Below are 23,435 nucleotides of genomic sequence, written 5' to 3'. Positions count from 1 at the left end.
ACCTTTACCTGCAGGAACATCGTTAAAGATCTCATTTCATGTTGCTTTTCATTTGCATCTGCTGACGTATTGCGGTAAGCGTGTCGACTCATTTCCGTTTCCGGTGCTTGTGTGTTGGTACCGTGTTGTTGCTCTCGCTAAATAACAGTTACATTTGTTTGATTACAGCGGCCAACTGTTCGCTAAACACTTATTCTTTACAGTAATTTTGCCTAAGCACTCACAGTTCTTTCCATCTTTTAGTGACTGCTGTTCAATCTCATAGTTGTTCTAAAGTTTTGGTAGCTGACGCTACAGTAATTTAGCTTAGCCGTTAGCGACTTTAGCTTAGCAGCTAGCGATGGCTTCTCCTCCTCCCTCTCTCTCTCCTACTTTCTCCTGCTCGGTGTGTCAGATGTTTAGTTACTCCTCTGCCTCCTTTAGCGGTAATGGTACGTGTAATAAGTGTAGTTTATTTATAGACATGGGAGGCGAGGCTCAGTGATTTAGAAGTCCGGCTCCGCACCTTGGTAGATCAGTCTTTAGCTACTGTAGCTAGCCAGTCCCCGGTAGTCGGTGCTGAACGGCCTGAGTTAGCCTGTGGTAGCCGTCCCCCGGCATCCCCTGTGCAGCCAGGAAAGGGGGGGGGGCTGGGTGACTGTCCGAAGGAGGAATAGTCGTAAGCATTCAAAGTCCACGGGGCATCATCAACCTGTTCACGTTTCTAACAGATTTTCCCCACTCAGCGACACACCCGCTGAGAAACCAACTCTGATCATTGGCAGCTCCATTTTGAGAAACGTGAAGTTAGCGAAGCCAGCGGCCATAGTTAAGTGCATCCCTGGGGCCAGAGCGGGCGACATTGAGTCTTATTTGAAACTGCTGGCTAAGGATAAACGTAAATACAGTAAGATTGTTATTCACGTCGGCGGTAATGACTCCCGGTTACGCCAATCGGAGGTCACTAAGATTAATGTTGAGTCGGTGTGTACATATGCAAAAACAATGTCGGACACCGTAGTTTTCTCTGGACCCCTGCCAAATCTGACCAGTGATGACATGTATAGCCGCATGTCGTCATTCCGCCGCTGGTTGTCGAGGTGGTGTCCAGCAAACGATGTGGGCTTTGTTGATCATTGGCAGACTTTCTGGGGAAGACCTGGTCTGATCCGGAGAGACGGCATCCATCCCACTTGGGAAGGAGCAGCTCTCATTTCTAGAAATCTGGCCAAGTTTATTAGTGGACCAAATCCATGACAACCTAGAGTTGAGACCAGGAGGCAGAGTCGCAGTTTAACACACTTCTCTGCCCTTCTTTTTCAGCAGTTACCCACCCAAAACCCTACGCAGAGTCGCAGTCTAACACACTTCTCTGCTCCTCCATTTCAGGAGTTACTTAGTGAAAATCCTATAGTGACGGTGTCTGCCCCCCACCATCGAAATTATTTAAAAAGGTAAACAGAAGAGGAGCTGTGCATAAAAACCTCATAAAAATTAAAACCACAAGAGCAATAGTGCAAACGAATAGGAGAGTTAAATGTGGACTCTTAAACATCAGATCTCTCTCTTCTAAAGGTGTACTAGTAAATGAACTAATATCAGATTATGATATTGATTTATTTGGTCTTACTGAAACCTGGCTGGGTGATGGAGAATATGTTAGCCTAAATGAATCCACCCCTCCCAGTCATATTAATACTCACATTCCTCGAGGCACAGGCCGAGGAGGTGGAGTTGCAGCTATCTTCGACTCTAGCCTACTAATCAGCTCTAAACCTAAACTAAACTATAACTCATTTGAAAGTCTTGTTCTTAGTCTTTCGCACCCAAGTTGGAAATCACTGCAACCAATTCTTTTTGTTATAGTGTACCAAGCACCTGGCCCGTACTCTGAATTCTTATCTGAATTTGCAGAGTTTTTGTCAACTTTAGTCCTTAAAACGGACAAAGTTATTATTGTAGGAGATTTTAATATTCATGTGGATTGAGAATGACAGCTTTAGTACTGCGTTTATCTCTTTGTTAGATTCCATTGGCTTCTCTCAGAGTGTTCATGAACCGACTCACTGTTTTAACCACACCCTCGACCTTGTTTTGTGTGTGGTATTGAAGTTGAACATTTAGTGGTGTTCCCACAGAATCCCTCTTTGTCCGACCACTGTTTGATAACTTTTGAGTTTGTATTGCTGAACTACACGCCATTGGGCAAAAATTTCTATACAAGATGTCTGTCTGATAGTGCTGTAGCTAAATTTAAGGATGCGATTCCATCAGCTCTAAATACATTATCTAGTCACAAAGTAACGGAGGACTCCTATGCTAATTTCAGTCCCTCCCAAATCGATCATCTTGTTGATAGTGCTGCAGGCTCGCTGCGAATGACACTCGACTCTGTAGCCCCTCTAAAAAAGAAAATACTAAAACAAAGACGGTTAGCTCCATGGTATAATACTGAAACTCGCAAATTAAAGCAAATATCACGGAAACTTGAGAGGAATTGGCGTTCCACCAAACTGGAAAATTCTCGTTTAATTTGGCAAGATAGTCTTAAAACTTATAGGAAGGCCCTCCGTAATGCCAGAGCAGCGTACTACTCGTCATTAATAGAGGAAAATAGGAACAACCCAGTTTCTTTTCAGCACTGTAGCCAGGCTGACAGAGAGTCACAGCTCTATTGAGCCAAGTATTCCCATAGCTCTCAGTAGTTACGATTTCATGAGCTTCTTTAATGATAAAATTCTAGCTATTAGAGACAAAATTCACCAAGACCTGCCCTCAACTGGCACCGACTTATCTCTTAACTCAGGAACCTTAGAAACAGCTGTAGAACCAGATACATGTTTAGACTGTTTTGCTTCCCTCAATCTTTACCAACTAACTTCAATAATTTCTTCATCTAAACCATCAACCTGCCTCTTAGACCCCATCCCGACTAGGCTGCTTAAAGATGTTCTACCCTTAGTCAGCACCTCTATACTAGATATGATCAATCTATCTTTATCAACAGGCTATGTACCACAGTACTTTAAAGTAGCTGTAATTAAACCTCTTCTGAAAAAGCCCAAACTTGATCCGGATGTTTTAGCCAACTATAGACCTATATCTAACCTTCCATTTCTCTAAGGTTCTGGAGAAAGCAGTTGCTAAACAGCTGTGTGACTTTCTACAGAGCAATAGTTTATTTGAGGATTTTCAGTCAGGATTTAGAGCTCATCATAGCACAGAGACAGCACTGGTGAAAATTACTAACGACCTCCTTATTGCATCAGACAAAGGACTTGTCTCTGTACTGGTTTTATTAGATCTTAGTGCTGCATTTGATACCATTGACCATCAGATCCTATTGCAGAGACTGGAATATTTCATTGGCATTAAAGGAACCGCTCTAAGCTGGTTTAAGTCCTATTTATCAGATCGATTTCAGTTTGTACATGTTAACGATGAGTCCTCCATGCACGCCAAAGTTACTCATGGAGTTCCTCAAGGATCTGTCCTCGGACCAATCCTCTTCACTTTATATATGCTTCCTTTAGGCAATATTATCAGGAAACATTCCATAAGCTTTCATTGTTATGCAGATGATACTCAGTTATATCTATCGATCAAGCCAGATGAAACTCATCAGTTAGCTAAACTTCAAATGTGCCTTCAGGATGTTAAAACCTGGATGACCTGTAATTTTCTCATGTTAAACTCAGATAAAACTGAAGTTATTGCTCTGGGGCCTAAGCACCTCCGTGACGCATTATCTAAAGATATAGTTTCCCTGGATGGCATCGCCCTGGCCTCCAGCACCACTGTGAGGAATCTTGGAGTTATCTTTGATCAGGACATGTCGTTTAAGTCTCACATTAAGCAAATTTCAAGGACCGCCTTTTTTCACCTACGTAATATTGCGAAAATCAGGAACATCCTGTCTAAAAATGATGCAGAAAAACTAGTCCATGCATTTGTTACTTCTAGGCTGGATTACTGCAATTCCTTATTATCAGGCTGCTCGAAAAAGTCCATTAAGACTCTTCAGCTGATCCAGAATGCTGCAGCACGTGTTCTGACAGGAACCAGGAAAAGAGATCACATTTCTCCTGTTTTAGCTTCTTTGCATTGGCTTCCAGTAAAATCCAGAATAGAATTTAAAATCATTCTTCTTACCTACAAAGCTCTTAATGGTCAGGCACCATCTTATCTTAAAGAGCTCATAGTACCTTACTACCCCACCAGAGCACTGCGCTCCCAGAATGCAGGGTTACTTGTGGTTCCTAGAGTCTCCAAAAGTAGACTAGGAGCCAGAGCGTTCAGCTATCAAGCTCCTCTCCTGTGGAACCAGGTTCCAGTTTGGGTTCAGGAGGCAGACACCATCTCCACATTTAAGAGTAGGCTTAAGACTTTCCTCTTTGATAAAGCTTATAGTTAGGGCTGGCTCAGGTGAGTCCTGAACCATCCCTTAGTTATGCTGCTATAGGCCTAGACTGCCGGGGGATTTCCCATGATGCACTGAGCTCCTCTCCTCTACTTTCTCTCCCTCTGTATGCAACCTTATCCCATTATTGCATGTTACTAACACAACGTCTCCCCTTTCTGGTAGTCTTGTGCTTTCTCGTCTCTCTCCTCTCTCCTATCACTTCCTGCAGGTGTTTCTGGCTCTGGAGCTGTGGAGTCTGGATCTGTGGTTGCGGGTCACCTGCTGCCCCCGTGTTCCTGCTCGACACCCTCTGCTGCAACGACTATTGTTGCTAGTGTTATTGTTATTATTGTTATTATAATCATTAACATTACGATGGTTACCATTAACACTATTATAAATATCTGTACCATTTTTCATTTAGTCTATAGCAACATTACCTTCACTGTGTGTACCTCTGTGTGTATATTGTGTAGGCTGCCTCCCTCCCCTCTCTCTCTCCTTACATCTCTCTCTCCTTACATCTCTCTCTCTCTCTCCTTACATCTCTCTCTCTCTCTCCTTACATCTCTCTCTCTCTCTCCTCTCTCTCTCTCTCTCTCTCTCTCGGCCGCCCACCCTGAGCCATGGTTCTGCTCGAGGTTTCTGCCTCTTAAAGGAAGTTTTTCCTTGCCTCTGTCTCCTAGTGCTGCTCTTGGTGGGAACTGTTGGGCTTCTGTAAATAACATCACAGAGTACGGTCTAGACCTGCTCTTTTATGAAAAGCGCTGTGAGATAACTGTTGTTGTGATTTGGCGCTATATAAATAAAATTGAATTGAATTGAATTGAATGTGATGAAGCAGTAGTTTCCTGCAGGTCGTTGTCGGGGAGTTCATGTATTAGACACAGTACATAGAGTACATGTATACAGTATATATAAGAAGCATTGCACAGCTCCTGGAGCATCAGGCTGCTCCAGGAGAATGTGGGTCAGATAAACTCTGTATACTTGGCTTTAAGTCTGAGGTCTGAGTTACTGAACAGGTCCTTGTTCTTCTCGTCCCTCAGATCCGACTACGTGAAGAAAATCTACGAGGCCTCAGAGTAGCTCACCACAGAGCAGGCTGAAGTCTGTTCGGTCGCAGTTGGTATACTCAGTGTCTGAACCGGTTCTAGACCAGCTGCTGGGTCGACTTCTGCACCGGGGCGTAATAAATGAAGGAGAAACGGAGTCAGCCAGAGCTAGAGTTTGGGTTGAAATGGCTCGAACGGTGATTGACTCGCCGTGAAGGAAAGGGCCCAAAGCCAGCTCAGCTCTGATCCAGGACTTCAGGATGTTGGATACATACCTTTCCAAGACTCTGAACCTGAGCTGAGGTAATAATAAAATAATAATAATAATAATAATAATCTTTATTTGTAGAGCACTTTTCAAAAACAAGTTACAAAGTGCTTTAACACGTGTAAAGACAATAATACAAAAACAATACAAGATAAAAACATGAAAACATTGAAAAGACTGAAATACACATTTAAATCAGTAAAATAAAATAAAATAAAAGGGATAAAATAAAGTCAAATAAGATCGGGAAAGGCTCTCCTATAAAAGTATGTTTTAAGAAGGGACCTGATTTCCTCGGGCAGGCTGTTCCAGAGCCTCGGGGCCCTGACAGCAAACGCTCTGTCCCCTTTAGTTTTCAGTCGAGACTCTGGAACAGACAACAGACCTCTGCCCGAGGATCTCAAGGTACGTGCTGGTGCGTATGGGACTAAAAGGTCAGAAATATAACAAGGCGAGAGGCCATGAAGAGCTTTAAAAGTGATCAATAGAATTTTAAAGTCAATTCTAAAACATACTGGGAGCCAGTGTAATGAAGCTAAAATAGGAGTAATGTGGTCATATTTCTTTGTTCTGGTTAAAAGCCTGGAAGTAGATAGTAAGTATGCACAAAGTGGAGAAACTCCATCAGTTAGACATCTGAAGTTCTTAAACACAGACTTTGTGTTTCTGTAGGCTCACTCTCAGTTAAATTCATTTTTATTATTTATTATACAAACCCATGAAGCTGTTTTGCACACTCACTTTCTGTGAACTTGGTTTAGCTAAGGGGAAAAAGTTTCTTCTTCTCAGACCAATCAAAACTGTTGTCACCTAGTGTTGTAGCAGCAATGCAAGATGAATGGCTGTAAAATGAAAACACTTCTTTGGATCATTTTAGCTCCAGTCTGTAGAGGGCATCAGTCAGCTGTCAGCCTCACAGCTCATTAATTACTTTAATAAAAGAAGTTCTTTCTCTACCCGACAAAAGTTTTAGCTTAACTTAGCATCTTTATGTTAGCTTAAAGAAGAACTACTTATTGTGACTCATCAAATCTACGGAAGCCCTAACAGGCCACACATTTTATTTACTCAGTTTTCCCTTGATAACGAGTTGATTTAATTTCTCAATCTCAAATTATTTGTCATTATCTGGAAATAACAAACGTGGGTTTCCTGAGATGACAGGATCATCTCGTTATCACGGTAAAATGTATTTAATAAAATGAATGAATGAAATAGTTTCAGACAGCCTGCAGGTGTTTTGGATGAGAGAATCTGCACTGGAAGTCTCTGAAGGATCTGAAAAAGAGAACAACAAAAACTGCTGAAGCCTTAAAGTCTTTTATTAGGTTATAGTTCAGTTTTCCACAGAGCCTACTGATGGTGACGTGTCCCTGTAGTCTAATGCTGTAATGGAAGGATGCTGAAACCATGCTTATGAAAGTGAGGACAGGTCCTGTTTCCCAGGAGACACTATGAGTCTGATGTGCTTCTCTTCTTCTTCACTGTGTTTTCCATGTAGAGCAGAGAGACGAGCGTCTGACTCCTGAGACTCTTCATGAATACAAACATCTTCATGTAACTTTCTCTGGAGAAGTGACTTCATCTTCATCTGTGGCCGTCTCTTTTCACCCCCGCCAGAATAAAAGGTGTTTTCATCACTTATTGATTCACTTCCTCGTCTGTGGTTTGAGTACAAAGTGAGTTTATTAAATTAAGAACGTGTCCTGCACACCTGATCGCCATCCGACGACACGAGAGCTGCTTCAGGAGTCTGCAGAAGTGCTGGAGACACTTTTATATAAATGTCCTGACGTTTCACAGACTGCAGCGGCAGCACAACGTCAAACACACAAAGTACACAGGAATAATTATAACAAGCTAAGAAACCGTGAACCCTGGTGTGTGGAGGGCAGCAGTGAGGCGTAGATGTGTCTAGTCTGCCAAGTAAAAGAAGAAGACAGATGGAAACGTCATTACAAGATTAAGATTTGAGATGCAGGGTTAAACTCCACGTCAAACAGAAAGTGTCAGAGCTGTAGATGATTATGAATGCAGGAAACATCATTCAGGAACACAGAGACGGGAGTTTAAAATCAATACTGAGCTCAGGACTTCAGGGAAATCACATGAGATCATACAGACCGGCTCAGAAGGTCAAAGCAGTATTATTATTCATATAAATGTTTGTATCACTAGTAGTATTATTTTATTTATTATTATTGTTTGATATAATATTTTATACTTATTATTATTAGTGAGCCGGTAGGAGGCGGTCTGCACCTTTAAACTCGGGGCGAGCCGCCGTTAAACACACAGCAGAAGAAGAAGAAGAAGCAGAAGCAGCAGAAGAAGAAGTAGTTCCGGTGGCTAACATGCTAACTGGGTAAAGAGAAGCAGCAGGAACCCGCCGCAGAGGAACCCGCTGCAGAGGAACCCGCTGCAGAGGAAAAACTGTCGGGAGGTTTCAGACTCAGCTGCTCTTGGCTAACGATGCTAACGGAGGCTAGCGCTGCTCGCTAACAGGAAGTAGCCGGAGAGTCCAGTTTATCAGAGAGCTGCTGGAGCCTGAAGTCCGGGACCGGGAGGAGCTGCTGGAGGTTTTTACACTTTACTGCTTATTCTCACTGTAAACTGCCTTTACTGCAGTAAAAGTACCACTGTGTGAAAATACTCCACTGCGAGTAAAAGTCCTGCATTCAAACCTTCCTTCAGTAAAAGTATGTGAGTATTATCAGCAACATGTACTTATTTTGTACTCCGTTATTTTCTGAAGGAATAAAACCAGAAGTCTCAGTTTTACGGAGTTCATGTGAACTCAACATAAATATTTGCAAAGAACAAATTAAGTCACTGCACGACCCTAACCGGCTGGTAGGCCCTTAAACCCTAACCGGCTGGTAGGCCCTTAAACCCTAACCGTAGGGTTAGGGTTTAAGGGCCTACCAGCCGTACGTAGGGTTATAGTAGTCCCAGGAGCACCTACTAGGTTTGGGATTAATCTTTTCACATTTTACAAGTTCTCCATAGAAAGAATTGTCTTTACTTTTTGTGTACAGAGACAGATTTAACCAACAGTCTCAACGTTCCTTCTACAGTGAGGAACAGACTGGATGTAAGTCCTCAATAACAAATGTCTAGAAAAATGGGCACACTCTACCGGGAAGATGATTTCATCCCCGATGCTTCATATAAACTATTCCTTTTCCCGCCATTTCTTAAATCCCTTGTCCAGGCACGAGGGAGGAAAGTGAGTGTTGTTCACTACAGGTGCTACATGGGATTGAGATCCTGTCATCCCATAATATTTACGTTTTGTACACATGCCTACAATGTTTTTAACCTGAACATTGTCTTGTATTGCAAGGTGGTTCTCGCTATAAGTCAGATTGTAGTATTGATCATCTCTAAATCTTTGAACACATTTCCGGAATCCTTTTTGATCCAGTATAGCAAATGTCTTAAGTCGGTGTGAATGAGATTGTGAAGGGCTGTTTAAAGTGTAAATTTTGTTGAGTGCTTTAACCTAATTCCCATAGCTCTTGGACCAAAGAAAAGGGTAGCCCATCAAAACCACAAACTGTGTGTTAGCTGGACATATTCACCCTCGGCGATACACTGACACCGGGAGCAGAGGAAAGAAGAATTTTTAGAAATTGCAACCATATTTTGGGTTTCGTAGCCAATGTTTGTAGTAAGACCTGCAGTATGTCTGGCACAAGTCGAAACAGTAACCAGACTCCGCAGAAGAGTTACTGGAGCCAGCTTGATCCTACACCTTAAAGAGGTGGTTTCTGCTTTTTCCCTCTCCATTATTGTCAATGTTCCGTATTTGTATAGCGCCTCTCAGGCTCTACCTCCTGAGCCACAGCCGTATTGAATTATATACCTTTTTTGTGCATGTAACAAGTTTGCAAAGTAAAAAAGTCCAAAGTCCAGCCCAAAGTGAGTTCCCATCTCCCACAGAAAACTCTGCTCTGAACTGAAAACAGCTCGTTTGGAGTCCAGCCGCTTCCCTTTCATCCCTGTGACGTCACAGACGCCAAGCGGCTACTCCGACACGCCCTCAGAAACAGCGAGCTGCAGCACACAGCTCTCCTCTCCCTTCCAAACACTAGCTACCCTCCAGGCAGTCAGTGGACAGAAAGTTGTTCCTGTGATGTAGAGACAGAGCTCAGTTAAAACTTTATGGATACAGATTAATAACTCACCGCTCTGAAACTCTCGCTCCAGTCAGCTGAACGAAGCTGGGTTTACCGGCTTCTCACTGATCCGCCCTCCTCTGCTTCTGATTGGCCTGTAGTCCTTAACTAGGAACTGCTCATGTGCAACTCCCAACAAGTTTATTTGTATAGCACAATTTAACAACAAGGTAATTCAAAGTGCTTTACATAAAACATAAAAGCAACAGGGAAATATAAAAAAACTTTAAAAGCAACATAAAATATAATAAAAGTTAGTGTTACAATCAGGGTTAAGAGTTAAATGGATAAAAGCAATGATAAAAAGATAAAAACAAAGAAAAAGAACAGGACAGTAAATGTTACAGTGCAGTGTAAGTTATCAATAAAAAGAAAAATCTTAAATATTTAATCAAAAGCAATGGTAAAAAGAAAAGTCTTCAGTCTTAATTTAGAAGAACTGACTGTTTCAGACCTGCAGTTATCTGGGAGTTTGTTCCAGATATACGGAGCATAATAACTGAACGCTGCTTCTCCTTGTTTAGTTTTGACTCTGGGGACAGAAAGCAGACCTGATCCCAGACGACCTGAGAGGTCTGGATGGTTCATAATGAAGCAGAAGATCAGAAATGTAATTTGGCCCTAAACCATTTAGTGCTTTATAAACTAACAGCAGGATTTTGAAATCAATTCTTTGACATACAGGAAGCCAATGTAAAGACCTCAGAACTGGAGTGATGTGATCCACCTTTTTGGTCTTAGTGAGGACTCGAGCAGCAGCGTTCTGAATCAGCTGCAGCTGTCTGATGGATTTCTTAGGGAGCCTGTAAGGACGCTGTTACAGTAGTCAAGTCGACTGAAGATAAATGCATGGATATGTTTTTCCAGGTCCTGCTGAGACATAAGTTCTTTAATCCTTGATATATTCTTCAGCTGATAGTAGGCTGACTTTGTAATTGTCCTAATGTGGCTCCTCAAATTCAGGTCTGAGTCCATGACTACACCAAGATTTCTGGCTTGATATGTGGTTCTTAACATTACTGAATGAAGTCGAGCACTTACTTTCAGTCGTTCCTCCCTGGCTCCAAAAACAATTAATTCTGGCACATCCAATCGTTGACCTGCTCAATACAGTTACTCAGCGCCTGTATGGGATCATAGTCCCCTGGTGAAATGGTTATGTAAATCTGTGTGTCATCTGCATAATTATGGTAACATATTTTGTTGTTTTTCATAATCTGAGCCAGTGGAAGCATGTAAATGTTAAACAAAAGAGGTCCCAGAATGGAGCCTTGGGGAACTCCACAGCTCAGATGTGTGATTACCTATAGACACAAAGTAGTCCCTGTCCTTTAAGTAGGATTCAAACCAGTTTAGTACTGTGCCAGAAAGTCCAACCCAGTTTTCAAGTCTGTCTAGTAATATGTTGTGGTCGACCGTGTCGAATGTAGTACTGAGATCCAATAATACTAAGACTGAAATTCTGCGACTGTCAGTGTTTAAATGGATGTCATTGAAGACCTTAACAAGAGCCGTCTCATTGGTGTGGTGTGGTCGAAAACCTGACTGGAAGACCTCAAAACAGTTATTTAGTGCCAAGAAAGCACTAAGCTGTTGAAAAACAGCCTTTTCAATGATTTTACTTAAAAATGGGAGATTTGATATGGGCCTATAATTGCTCATTAGTGAATTGTCTAGATTGCTCTTTTTTAAGAGTGGCTTAATGACTGCAGTTTTCAGGGCCTGTGTGACAATTTGTAGGAAATCTGAGGCCATGCATTTAGAAACATATTTGAAAAAACCTGTTAGCAGAATATCAAGGCAGCATGAGGAGGATTTCAGATGTTGTATTATGTCCTCCAGGTTTTTATGGTTAATAGATTCAAATTGTCTCATGCTATATGAATTGTTTTTAAGTGGACACAGGGACAAGACATATCCTGTTACTGGCATGGAGGCACTGATTGCTTGTCTAATTGTTAGAATTTTGTCTGAAGAAGGAAGCAAATTCACTGCAGGCCCTGGTGGATAGAAGTTCAGAGGCTACAGACACAGGAGGGTTGGTTAGCCTGTCGACAGTAGCAAACAGGGCACGTGCATTATTAGTGTTTTTGGTGATGATGTCAGAGAAGAAGGACCGCCTTGTATTTCTCAGTTCTAAATTATAAATGCGAAATTCAGTTTTATTTATATAGCGCCAAATCACAACAACAGTTATCTCACAGTGCTTTTCATAAAAGAGCAGGTCTAGACCGTACTCTATGAGGAAAAACTTCCTTTTAAGAGGCAGAAACCTCGAGCAGAACCATGGCTCAAAAGAAGCAAAATTCCCATAAGACTTCTTTTTGCATTGGAGGGAGTCATTAAACAAAATGGCAGCTCCACCTCCTCTCTTATGCACTCTAGCTTCACTCATGAAACTGAAGTTGGGAGGGGTAGACTCGATAAGGACAGCTGCACTGTTATCTTGGTCCAACCAAGTTTCAGTTAAAAACATGAAATTAAGATTGAGTTATTATAAAATCATTGATTAAAAATGTTTTTCCTGCCAAAGACCTAACGTTTAACAAAGCTAATTTTAGTGTGTTAAAAACATTATCTGGCCCACTTTTTTTGACAGGCTGCGGCTGACAAGGAATTAATACTAAACTTGCAGGATAAGTTGAGTGCTTCCTGTTGCTTCACATTCATCGTGCTTTTTCTGTTACCTATCAAGACAGGGATGGAGAAGACTACCAGCACACTGGGCCCCGGCTTGTCCTGGGAAGAGTCATGAGTGCTGTTTTCCTTGTAGCCTGGACCCAGCACATATCAGACAGAGCTTTCTGGGCTTCTTCGCCATTGCGAAGCGGGAAGGCGGGTTGGGCGCTTTATTTGTGACAGATGTATCAAACCTGGAGGACGTAGAACCAGTGGTGGAGGTGGACGGTGAGGGGGGTTTAGGGTGGAGAAAATGGGAGTGGAGCAAGGGAAGGTGCGGGGAGTAAATTTGGTCCCAGCTCTAACCAGGTCTTCCATTAGATTAGTGAAGTCCAACAGGGGGGAGAGGGGAGAAAGGGTGTCTGGAGAAAGGGTGACCTGGATGAGGATTGGGGGGGTAGAGATGGTGAATCCTCACTGTTGGTTTTCAGTGAGGGAGGTGGAGGCTCTTCCTCTTTGCTCAGTTGTCTCCCGTGATCAGAGCTCTCTTCCGGCGGGGGCTGAGGTGGCTCTCCTTCAAGGTTTCTGGTGTGTTGTGTTATGTCTTCCTCTTGTTTAGATTCCTCTTGTCCTTGGCAGAGGGAACAGATGAGTGACGCAGAAAGTAAAACCGGTTGGAGCTGAACAATTTTTACAAAAGTTTTCGATGAAATGCACTGAATGCCATCAGACTGCTGAATCTCCCAGCTTCCTCTTCGGATTGGTGGTATAGGGCCACTGATAAACACCTCAACATTCAAAGAGCTGACTGTGTTCAACAGATTATTAAAGTCCTCTTTCAACACTTCAAACTGTTGCTTCACAACATCATTGGTCCCGATGTGCAGTATGATGTTTTTCACAGTAGGATGTTCAGCCACGATATGCAGGATTCTTGCTGCGAAGTCAGACACCGTATCATATTCGAAAAGTATTTTGGTGTTACTGTCTTACTGCACATGCTTCTTACATCGTTTACAGCAGAGTCACCCACAGTCAGAGTTTGAGGCCCAGTCGTTAGCTTTCCCTGCAGCCTTTTACTTTCTGATTTACTCTCAGTCCTTACCCTTCTGTGTGAGGATGGGATGTTATCCAGGTCATCAGACGGAGATCCAGGGTCCTGCAATAGTGGTGAAAATGTGTTCTGCTGTTGCACACTCGGTTGTTGGGGAGTGTATTGCTAACTCTCCCTTTCGCAGCTGTCCATGGCTGTGTCCTACAAAGAACAAGGGGTTGAAGAGGCGCTCTGCCTGGATGATAATGCAGGCCCGCCAGTCGCATCACAAATCTCAGGGCGCTGGGTTCTGTCTGTTACTTATCCTCCTATTTCCCCAGGAAATGATTTACTCTTAGGCTTTGCACCAAGAGCGTTCCCACTTTTATATTTATTACCCAGTGCACAGGCCTCCTGCTTCTCGGTAGTCTTGTGGGTGCTAATTAGCCGTGTGTTAGCATGCTCTTGTCCACTGTTTTGGGTCCACGGTAAAGTGGTGTCATTCCCACATAATCCATTCACTTCCACATTCACTTCTAACCTGTGGATCTTGGTTTCCAGCACAGTAATTTTCTGTACTAGTTTGTAGAAGTCGTCCGTGGAGAGTGGAGCATCTTGTTGATAATTAGCATTAGCTATAGCTCCAGTCACTGCAGTACAGGCTAGTGCTATTGATAGGCCGCACTCGCGTAGCACTAAGATCATAAAAGGTTTTAAAGTATGGCAAGAGCCAACTTTATCTGACAGTCCCAGTGATTTAAAAGTATCCAAGAGCTGCTGATTTCTAGCAGGGGGAAAAAAAAGAGTTTAAGCAAAAGAATGCAAGGAGAGGCAAGAGCAAGCAGCAAAGCGTCTGCACTGTAAGAAAGCAGGAAGCAGCAGCTGTAGAGGTGTGATACATCACTCCATAGCTAAAACCAAGCATTTAACACACAGGGTGAAAATAGGAGCTGCAGCAATGTGCAGTATGACAAAAAGTTTGTATTTTTTGAAAATGAAACCATGTAAACCTCTTCTGGTACAAACCCTAAATAAGATTTTGAATCTGAAATGAGCAGAATATGACATATTTATGATATAAATAAATGGGAGACGTGCAAAGTACAGTGTTGCCACCACTGCATGTATCAGATGTGCCCCAGGTGTTGTACTAAATGTGCATAATTTCTCACTCATGTAAGAAAGTAGTGTTTAAATGTTAACAGGAAGTTAGTTTTCTAAAATGTGTATGTTTTTTACTAATCTCCACAGACGAGCCCCAGTCTGGACCAGGAGGACCTAATGGAGCCCCCACACATTAAAGAGGAGTGTAGCCCCAGCCTGGACCATGAGGACCCACCAGAGCTCCCGCACATTAAAGAGGAGTGTAGCCCCAGTCTGGACCATGAGGACCCACCAGAGCTCCCACACATTAAAGTGGAGTGGAGCCCCAGTCTGGACCATGAGGACCCACCAGAGCTACCACACATTAAAGTGGAGTGGAGCCCCAGTCTGGACCATGAGGACCCACCAGAGCTCCCACACATTAAAGTGGAGTGGAGCCCCAGTCTGGACCTGGAGGACCCACTAGTGCCCCCACACATTAAAGAGGAGTGGAGCCCCAGTCTGGACCATGAGGACCCTCCAGAGCCCCCACACATTAAAGAGGAACAGGAGGAACTCTGGACCAGTCAGGAGGGAGAGCAGCTTCGAGGGCTGGGGGAGGCTGATACCACCAAGTTCACATTCACTCATGTCCCTGTGAAGAGTGAAGAAGAAGAGAAACCTCAGTCCTCACAGCTTTATCAGAGACTAAATGAACAGATGGAAACAGAATCTGATGGAGAGGACTGTGGAGGACCAGAACCAGCCACAAACACAGATCCAGATAAACATTTACAATCAGCTGCTGGGGACAAGACGTCAGACTCTGAGTCTGAGACTGATGACAGTTGTGATTGGGAGGAGACCAGGGAACCTCAGTCAGGTTCAAACCTTCTGCAAAAAAATGAAGTACCTGTTAGTGATCAGGAATATAGTACTGGAAAAACATCAAGAAGCTCCTCTGAATGCTCTACAAGCTTTGGCCACAAGGGACTCCAAACAGGAGAGAAACAATTTAGATGTTTAGTTTGTGGTAAAGGATTTGCTCAAACGTCACTCCTGAGACAACACATGACAGTCCACACAGAGCAGAACCTTTTCAGCTGCCCAGTTTGTAAAATAAGTTACAGGAGCAAATGTTCTTTGTCCACACACATGAGAGTCCACAGAGGGGAGAAACCTTTCAGCTGCTCAGTTTGTAAAATAAGTTACAGGAGCAAATGCTCTCTGTCCACACACATGAGAGTCCACAGAGGGGAGAAACCTTTCAGCTGCTCAGTTTGTAAAAAGATTTTGGGGAGCAGATGTGCTTTGTCCATACACACCAGAATCCACACAGGAGAAAAACCCTTCAGTTGTTCTGTCTGTGGAAGAAGATTCAAGCACAGCTCACATTTGTCCTCACACACAAGAGTTCATACAGGGGAGAAACCTTTCAGTTGTTCCGTCTGTGGTAAACAAGTTGCACGGAAGGAACATCTGACGCTGCACATGAGAGTCCACACAGGAGAGAAACCCTTCAGCTGTTCTGTCTGTGGTAAAGGATTCGCTCAAAGCTCAAATGTGATCTCACATATGAGAATCCACACGGGAGAGAAACCATTTAGTTGTTCAGTGTGTGGTAAAACATTCACTCAGCTTCGTGCTGTAAAACAGCACAAGTGTGTCGGTGCGAGCAGCGGAAGTAAATGAAGCTGCAGAGAAGCTTGTTGAGCCGATTCCTTCCAGCAGGTTTAAAGTTCTGAGGACAAGACTTGGCTCAACACTGATGTTGCCTTTAAAGCGGAGCTTCAGGTTTTTCCAGCCTGTCAGAACAGTACAAAGATGCCATACGTGCTGAAATCATTATTCAACTGGGTATCTTCGTCCCGGGACTCGTGTGAATGTTTGTTTTGTTGCGGCAGTTACTAAGGGACTCCCTGTGCCTCCGCTCAGCGAGTAAACCCAGTCTGTGCAGTCCTAAAGAGGGGGTTTTGTAGAAAAGTAGGAAGATCCCCACTTGATCTTTCCAACTCAGACCTGAACTTAACAATGCATTTTATGATCCCTTACCCAAGGTCTTTTTTAGACTGGGTCTGAACTTTTAGACCTCTTCAGACTCTCTCCAACCAGCAGCAGCAGCTTCTACATGTGGTTTTCTTTAAAATCTCACTGAGATCAGTGTAAAATGACGTGTTGCTCTCCACGAACACATCACTGATTCTGACTCCAGGCTTCAGCTTTATTCATGGTTCATGTGTCTTTATTTCCTTCCTGATCCAGCCAGGAGGGTTTCAAGTCCATCACACTCCATGTCTTCTTGCCTCTTTATTTTTCTAATTAGTTAATACTTTAATCACGATGGTTTCCTATGAGGCTGCCAAACCACGACTAGATCTAAATTGGAAGAGATTGAACCAACAAAAAATGTACTGCGATACTTTTATTCTGGTAGTGTTGGTTCTGTTGTCTGTTACACCTTCTTGTAAGCATGAAAACGTGGACTAGTGTTGCACGGTACACCGATACTTGAAAGGTATCGCAATACCCTGACGTTAAAAACAATACAATACTGACTAGGGTTGAAACGATTTATCGATAAAATCGATTCATAAAATTCTTCGACACAAATTCTTTGCATCGATGCTTCGTTGAATCCATATAACTATACAGCACGGTGTTTCGCAGGGACATCTATTACTGTCGCACATCGCGTTTACGCTGTGAACCCAACGTCATTATGTTGGAGCTGTTTGCAAAGTGGGGAAGAGAGAGAAAACAGCGAGGGACAAAAAAGAAAGTGTCCAAAGTCTGGGATTATTTCAAGCTAAAGAAAACAACATCTCTGTAATGTTACCGTCCGTCCACCTTAAAACTTATGTTGCCTCGGCAACAGTATGACGGCGCCTTATCAGAAGGCGGCCGGTGCTCTGTCAGCGGACCACAGACAAGGTAACAGTAACAGCAACTTTAGCATTGAACTGAAATCATGACTGACTGTTGAGTTGAAGCCAAAGTAAGCTGCAGTCCTCAGCTGAAAATGTGACCACGTGCGTTTGTTGTTCTCCTTTTTGGGCCGTGAGTTGTTACCTCACAGTCAGGAGTTAACTGGGTGTCGGGAGCTTCACCTTTTAACTCCCCTGCAGCTCTGTCTGTAGCTCAGACAATCCCTGCTACCTGCGTGTGCTAATCCATCCTTTCACCCAGATTCTTTGTCTTTATTATCACCATCTTTATAATAACAAACAGCTGTTTCCTGTGCAGGATCGCTCATTTCCCGTTTCACATTTCACGTGTGTTTTCTTGATAAAAGTGGTTTGGAAACCTGCGTCGGGTGCCGTAGCTGCTGTCCTGTAGTGTGTGTGACCCCGTCACCGATCAGTTACGTAGCGTGAACGCCACAACAACTTCAAGACTGCGTCATGTTACGGCAAGGTGTGTGAACGGCACGGCCGTCGACCGACGTTGAAAGTCGTGTAGTCTGAACGAGTCTGTAGTATAACTTGTAGAGCACTCGGTTGATGTTTCTGTTTGTAAAGCAGCTGTCTGGTTGTTGGTCTGATATTTGCTGTATGACACACTATGAATTTCCAAAATGGCTAATGAATATCTATCACCTATAAACATGCACAGCTGATCCCGTTATCGGGGGGCGCCGCCGCCAAGCAAAAGTACTTCTTAAACAACGTCTGAGTCATTGAAATAATCTATCGAAGCTTCGAATACTAAAATCATCGTTAGCTGCAGCCCTAATACTGACAATACTGCCTGTTTATGGTATTAATACTTTAAGCTCCCCCTCCCTGCAGGCAAAGTGGGCGTGGCTTACGCTGCAGCTCCTGGAGAGACATGGCTACAAGCACAAGTGCTCTTCCACGGCTTGTCAACAAAGCAGACGCACAGAGAAAATGATGGGATTATTTTGCTTGCACAGCGACAGTGAAAGCGAGCCTGTAGACACCACAAAGCCCATCTGTAAAAGAAGCTTCAGACTCACGCAGACTGAGAGGCAACACGTCCATCCCACCGACAGACATGCAGACTTCAGGCCTGCAGGTCCAAGAATTCAAAGAGCGGCTGGTTAGCTAATGTGATAACAGTTACATACCTTCAGTAAGTCCAACAGGTGTGATTTAAAGTGTGTTCGCAAACGTTTTTAGCAATGAAGGTGTTTGACGAGGGAAGTAAGAACGCTGTTAGCGGTTTAATTTGTTTTTAGCCTTTTAGCTAACTTACCAATGTGGCAAACATCATGCCGGCCGCACAGCATGCAGGCAAAAGTGACCGGTGACGTATGGAAAAGTGAATGGCATTGTGTAACAGCCCCCCCCCTCCCCGGCATCGCCGCCTCACAAACGCACGCATGATTCTACGATCAGTCGACTGTAGGCAAGACACAATTGTGATTCGACTATGTAAATCCTTAGTGACAGTCGTAAGTGAAACATTTATACTCATCAGTCCCGGTAATGGTGATCATGGCATTTACAGTTGTGTCAACTTTGTCTATTAATAGATGCGCTCAGTAGATCGCAGACCGCCGCCGAGTAGGCATACTGAGTCATGAGGCTGTTTCATAAGTTGGTTGCAAATGTAAAGGTAAGTATCAAATCTATAAATCAAGAATAGGGGACATCAGATTGGACTGAACACACGACTCAGTACACCTCGTCTGAGAGCGTTTTCTATTTAAATTCCATCTAACAATCTACAGCAGATAGGATTTAGTATTTTATTTAATAAAAACAGAATTTTAAGTTCTGTCATTTATCATTCCATTACTTTTCCTGATGATTTAGATTTTTGTCGTATCGTTTTAGTATCGAGAAATTTATGCAGGTATCGTATCAAAGTTGTCATTTGGTATCGTGACAGGTCAAAATTTCCTCTCTGAAACCTTTAAAAAGGAACTGAAAGTCTTCAGCTGTAGTGGATGTTTGTGAAAGTTCACTTCTTAAAATCCCCTTAAAAACCTTTTTACTAATTGGGATTTGTTCCAGTGTTGGACTTCAGACACATTGTCCCTGTAAAACAGGGTAGAGCTGGAGGACCTGAGACCCGAGGCTGGATTCTGTCACCACGTGATCCTGAAAAACTGGTGAGAATCTGGAAAAGAGTAAATCATCATTTGGTTGATCAGAAGTACGGGTTAAAGTGTTGTTCAGTATACGGAGTTGTTTTTAACCAAGGTTTAACTGGAAAATAATAAAATCCCTGAGGTTTTGGGAAAGTCATGGAAATGAGTTTCAGTGCTGCTGTGTCCGTTGTGATAACCGGTTAATTGTTACGAACAAGCTAAAACAAAAACTGTATGTATTTATTTTTATATAGTGCCAATTCATAACTGAAGTCTCATTGCACTTTTCATATAGCGCAGGTCTAAACACAGGGCTCTACAGAGGGACCATTTCACTACCTTTCACTCAGCTGTGTATTTATTGTAAATGTTTTAATAAAAAGATCAAGTGAAAAACTGTCAGCAGCAGCATCGTGTTTCTCCTTTGCATGACTGATGAGAGCCAATCAAACGTAGCAAAAGGTCCCAAAACGCAGTAGTGTGGATGGGGCCTAATACCATAGAAAGAATTCTCTGTTTTCATGTTTTTAGTGAACTCACCGTGGAAACTGACCCTCCTTTGACAGTCAAGGGATTAACGGGGAGCTGCAGCCTCAAGAGTTCGTCTCACACTTTCTGACTCACCTAACTCACAATGAAAATGAGCATTCAACCACCAAAGACTGAACAAAGGTGAAACTACCTGAGGACAAGCAGAGATCCACCATCCAAGCCATCAACACGTGAGAACACCGCTACACAGCCTCAGACGTACACAGCAGAGTAGAATAATAAAGCATCAGAGTTGACCTCGGGAACGGGACGGAGGGAAACAATAATGATACAGTATATTACAGCCGTATGTGTTGGTGATAACTTACAGGGCCAGGACCTCTGAACACACACCCTTATTAAATATTATTATTATGACCTTTATTCAAACAGGGACGCTCTGATGACAGAACATATAAAACAATGAAAGCACACGACAGTTAACGAGTTCTAACACGAATCAACACACAGCATTTATTCTGCAGAACAGAGTTTGTAGCCGTGCGGTGGTACGTCTGACTGGAGCAGCCTTATTTCAGCTGAAATAAAACAGATGAAGGATGAGATCATGTGTAGGTTTATATATAATATGTATAAATAGAAGATTAGTGAATAAAGTGCGTGAGGAGCAGGAGGATCAGGAGCAATGCAGGCCTGATTCATTCCACGTCTCTTCTAACTGAGAGAAAACAAAGTGTTTAGAGAGGTTCTCTCTAATCTGATGAGGCCTGCAGAGACAGTATCATCATCGTCAGCAGCATTATTGGTAGAATCTTTTAGTCCCAGAGTCATTCGAAGTGCGATGTCCATTTTCCTGACAGTAGGCGTGGCCTGAATGTGACAGACAGCTCTGCTCATTTACCCGTCATCGTTGTGGAAACATGGACCCTCAGATTCATGAGAAGATTTCTCAAAAGGTCGAAGTCATTAGGCTTCAGCAGTTCAGCTGAGTTGCTTTGATGTCCGTAACATTAATAGAACAAGGGGGAACCGGAATCTAAGGAGAACCTAGCAAGTAAAGTTGAGTGGATCTGCATACTTTCTTACCAGCTGCAAGTTCTGGAAGCAAAGACAAACTATATTTAGTCAGGTCAGTGAAGGACTTTGGGGTTTGTTATCCTGCTTAGACATATCAATGATATACTGTGTGATCTATACCTGAACCTGCGACGTGTCACTGACGTATAATGTGTCTTCCAGGAGGGACCGCTCGAGGACGTCCACTCTACAGTGGTTGGTGGTGTAGAGGAAGCCTCTCAGGCCACCAGCAGCTCACAGAAACTAAAGTTTGCTCTGCATGTAGACGAGCGGGTAAGAATGTTATTATTACCTGTGTGATTTTATTCCTGCTACTGCAGAGCTGTGTATGTCCACCGCCACGTTGTCCTGAACAGACGCTGTACGACTCTGGACTAAACGAAGTGTTCAATGCCTTCAGTGTTGAGGTGAGATTTGTGACTGCCCTCAGGTACAGGTCAGCGTAAGGTCACCATTTGCATTAATAAATGGACCTGAGAGGCCCCACTAGTGTTTAATGGGGGCCACTGCAGTTTTACACAATGCAGCATCACTGAAACATTTTTCAACACATGCATCTATAAACATGATCTGAACAAGAGGAGTCAGTGTGTGTGTGATAAGGAGGGGTATGATGAGTGTGATTTTATAAGGTGGCCCCTGAGAAGCAGGGCCTCAGACTTGCATCAAAGCTCTGCTCTGTGAAATCCAAAGACACATGATGACGTCACACACCGAGCTAAAGACCCGTGAACTTTAAGTGATGAACGTCTTCAGGTCTTTTATTATGAGTGAAAATGTTGAGACTTTAATACCACACTGTTACACGGACACGCACACTTCCTTCATACCATGGTTAACTTCTCATCTTTTTTTAGGTAACTGGAACGGACCTCATCGGGAAAATGGCAACAACCAGCAGCAGTTCTGTAGACTTTCAGATTTAGATTTTCACTGAGATCCAAAATGCTTTTTAATGAGTACCATGTTTTAACGTTTAAACAGGGACCTCTGTAGCCTCAATAAGGCCACATCTGTTTATAGATATTATTTAGATAAGGACTGAGTAACCACACAGATGAATTTAGATGATTTGTGTGTTATTCGTCCTCATGAAAAGAATAGTCAAATGAAAGTATTTGAAAATAGTACAGAAAGTTATGAAATGTTTGAAGATTATAAAAATCTATATATCGTAGAGGACGTTTGTGTAGAGAGGACATGATGTCTCCAGACGGACATGTAGCGGTCTTCCATATGGACTACAATCAGACAGTACGGTCTTTGCTTGGAAAGGATTAATAAATCCACATTACCGCTGGTTCCAGAGTACAGTTACTGTGGTTAGTGTTAACTTTCCTTTTGAGTGCTAATGAATGGGTCTAAACATGCTTATATAATCCAAGTCTGCTTAGATTCATTGCCTGTCAGATTAGGGCCACTGTGGTGGATCATATCATCAGTCCTGGCCTGACGACGAGGGAGGCTGGGCAGAGAGTTAAGCCCAACCTGATGACATTCAGACAGGAGAACAGATACGTCTTCAGTTTTGTACACTAGACTGTTGATCATTGTGCATCAACAAGTCGAGCGATGGTCGTCTACATTGTCATCATTTAAAGTGTTATTTTATAGTGTAAAGTTAGGATCACAGTGTTCAGACTCTATAGCTCTGAGAGTGTGAGGTCCTCTCTGTGTCTGACTGCCAGTAACAGTAACACGTGTGTGAGCAGAATCAGACAGCAAGGCATCATCAAAAACACCAGCAAAGTTACAATGTAGAAGCAGAATCAGTGAACGTTGTGTTACAAAACATACATCAATACAGTAAGAATGTCCTGTCTAAAGCACACAGCACAGGAGACACCAGCTTCTTCCACAAAGTCAGGTTATGGTTAAAATGGCGTGATCAACATGCCCCGGACACAGAGAGGGGGGGCAGTGCAGACAAGAAACAGACATCAGTCATCAGCGATTATCCTTTATCAGTATTAATCATTTTTATTATCTTTAGTCAGAATCAATAAGTAATCATTCTTAGTTCATCATTTTATTATCATTTATTAGCATTATTAATCTTAATAATTTTCTTTTTTCTTTTCACCTAGATGTGTCTTATTTCTACTTAGAAGTGCTGTGCTGTAGTCATGAATGCAGTAACAAAGTTAAGATCCTTGAGTGGGAGGAATGACTGCAGGAAGTGGCTGCAGA

General features: G+C 42.9%; 1 protein-coding gene and 1 long non-coding RNA gene across 5 annotated transcripts; both read left to right on the top strand.

Moving 5' to 3' along the window:
* Positions 1-8,002: 8,002 nt before the first annotated feature.
* Positions 8,003-17,655, top strand: LOC119905949 (gastrula zinc finger protein XlCGF57.1-like). 3 transcript variants are annotated; one of them, XM_038723585.1, is made up of 2 exons: positions 8,003-8,403; positions 14,789-17,655. In XM_038723585.1, the coding sequence occupies exon 2, from the start codon at positions 14,819-14,821 to the stop codon at positions 16,310-16,312; it is 1,494 nt and encodes a 497-aa protein (XP_038579513.1). In that variant the 5' UTR covers positions 8,003-8,403; positions 14,789-14,818; the 3' UTR covers positions 16,313-17,655. The 3 variants fall into 3 exon arrangements, with proteins under 3 accessions (XP_038579513.1, XP_038579430.1, XP_038579350.1); XM_038723502.1 differs by having other exon boundaries at positions 8,003-8,407; XM_038723422.1 differs by having other exon boundaries at positions 8,004-8,283.
* A 133-nt stretch (positions 17,656-17,788) lies between these two features.
* Positions 17,789-22,545, top strand: LOC119917283. 2 transcript variants are annotated; one of them, XR_005447255.1, is made up of 4 exons: positions 17,789-19,697; positions 20,208-20,398; positions 21,408-21,518; positions 22,103-22,545. It is a non-coding gene; the product is annotated as an uncharacterized LOC119917283 (long non-coding RNA). The 2 variants fall into 2 exon arrangements; XR_005447253.1 differs by having other exon boundaries at positions 21,408-22,545.
* The last annotated feature ends 890 nt before the right edge of the window (positions 22,546-23,435 follow it).

This window comes from Micropterus salmoides, unplaced genomic scaffold (genome assembly GCF_014851395.1).
Source record: "Micropterus salmoides isolate LMB-PRFRI ecotype aquatic unplaced genomic scaffold, ASM1485139v1 Ms_hic_scaffold_1, whole genome shotgun sequence".
NCBI classification, from domain to species: Eukaryota; Metazoa; Chordata; class Actinopteri; order Centrarchiformes; family Centrarchidae; genus Micropterus; species Micropterus salmoides.
This window is presented reverse-complemented; position numbering and strand designations above follow the sequence as displayed.

Bases quoted from the DNA above. Each gene is read 5' to 3' on its own strand.
- LOC119905949 (XM_038723585.1), top strand. From the start codon at position 14,819: ATGGAGCCCCCACACATTAAAGAGGAGTGTAGCCCCAGCCTGGACCAT.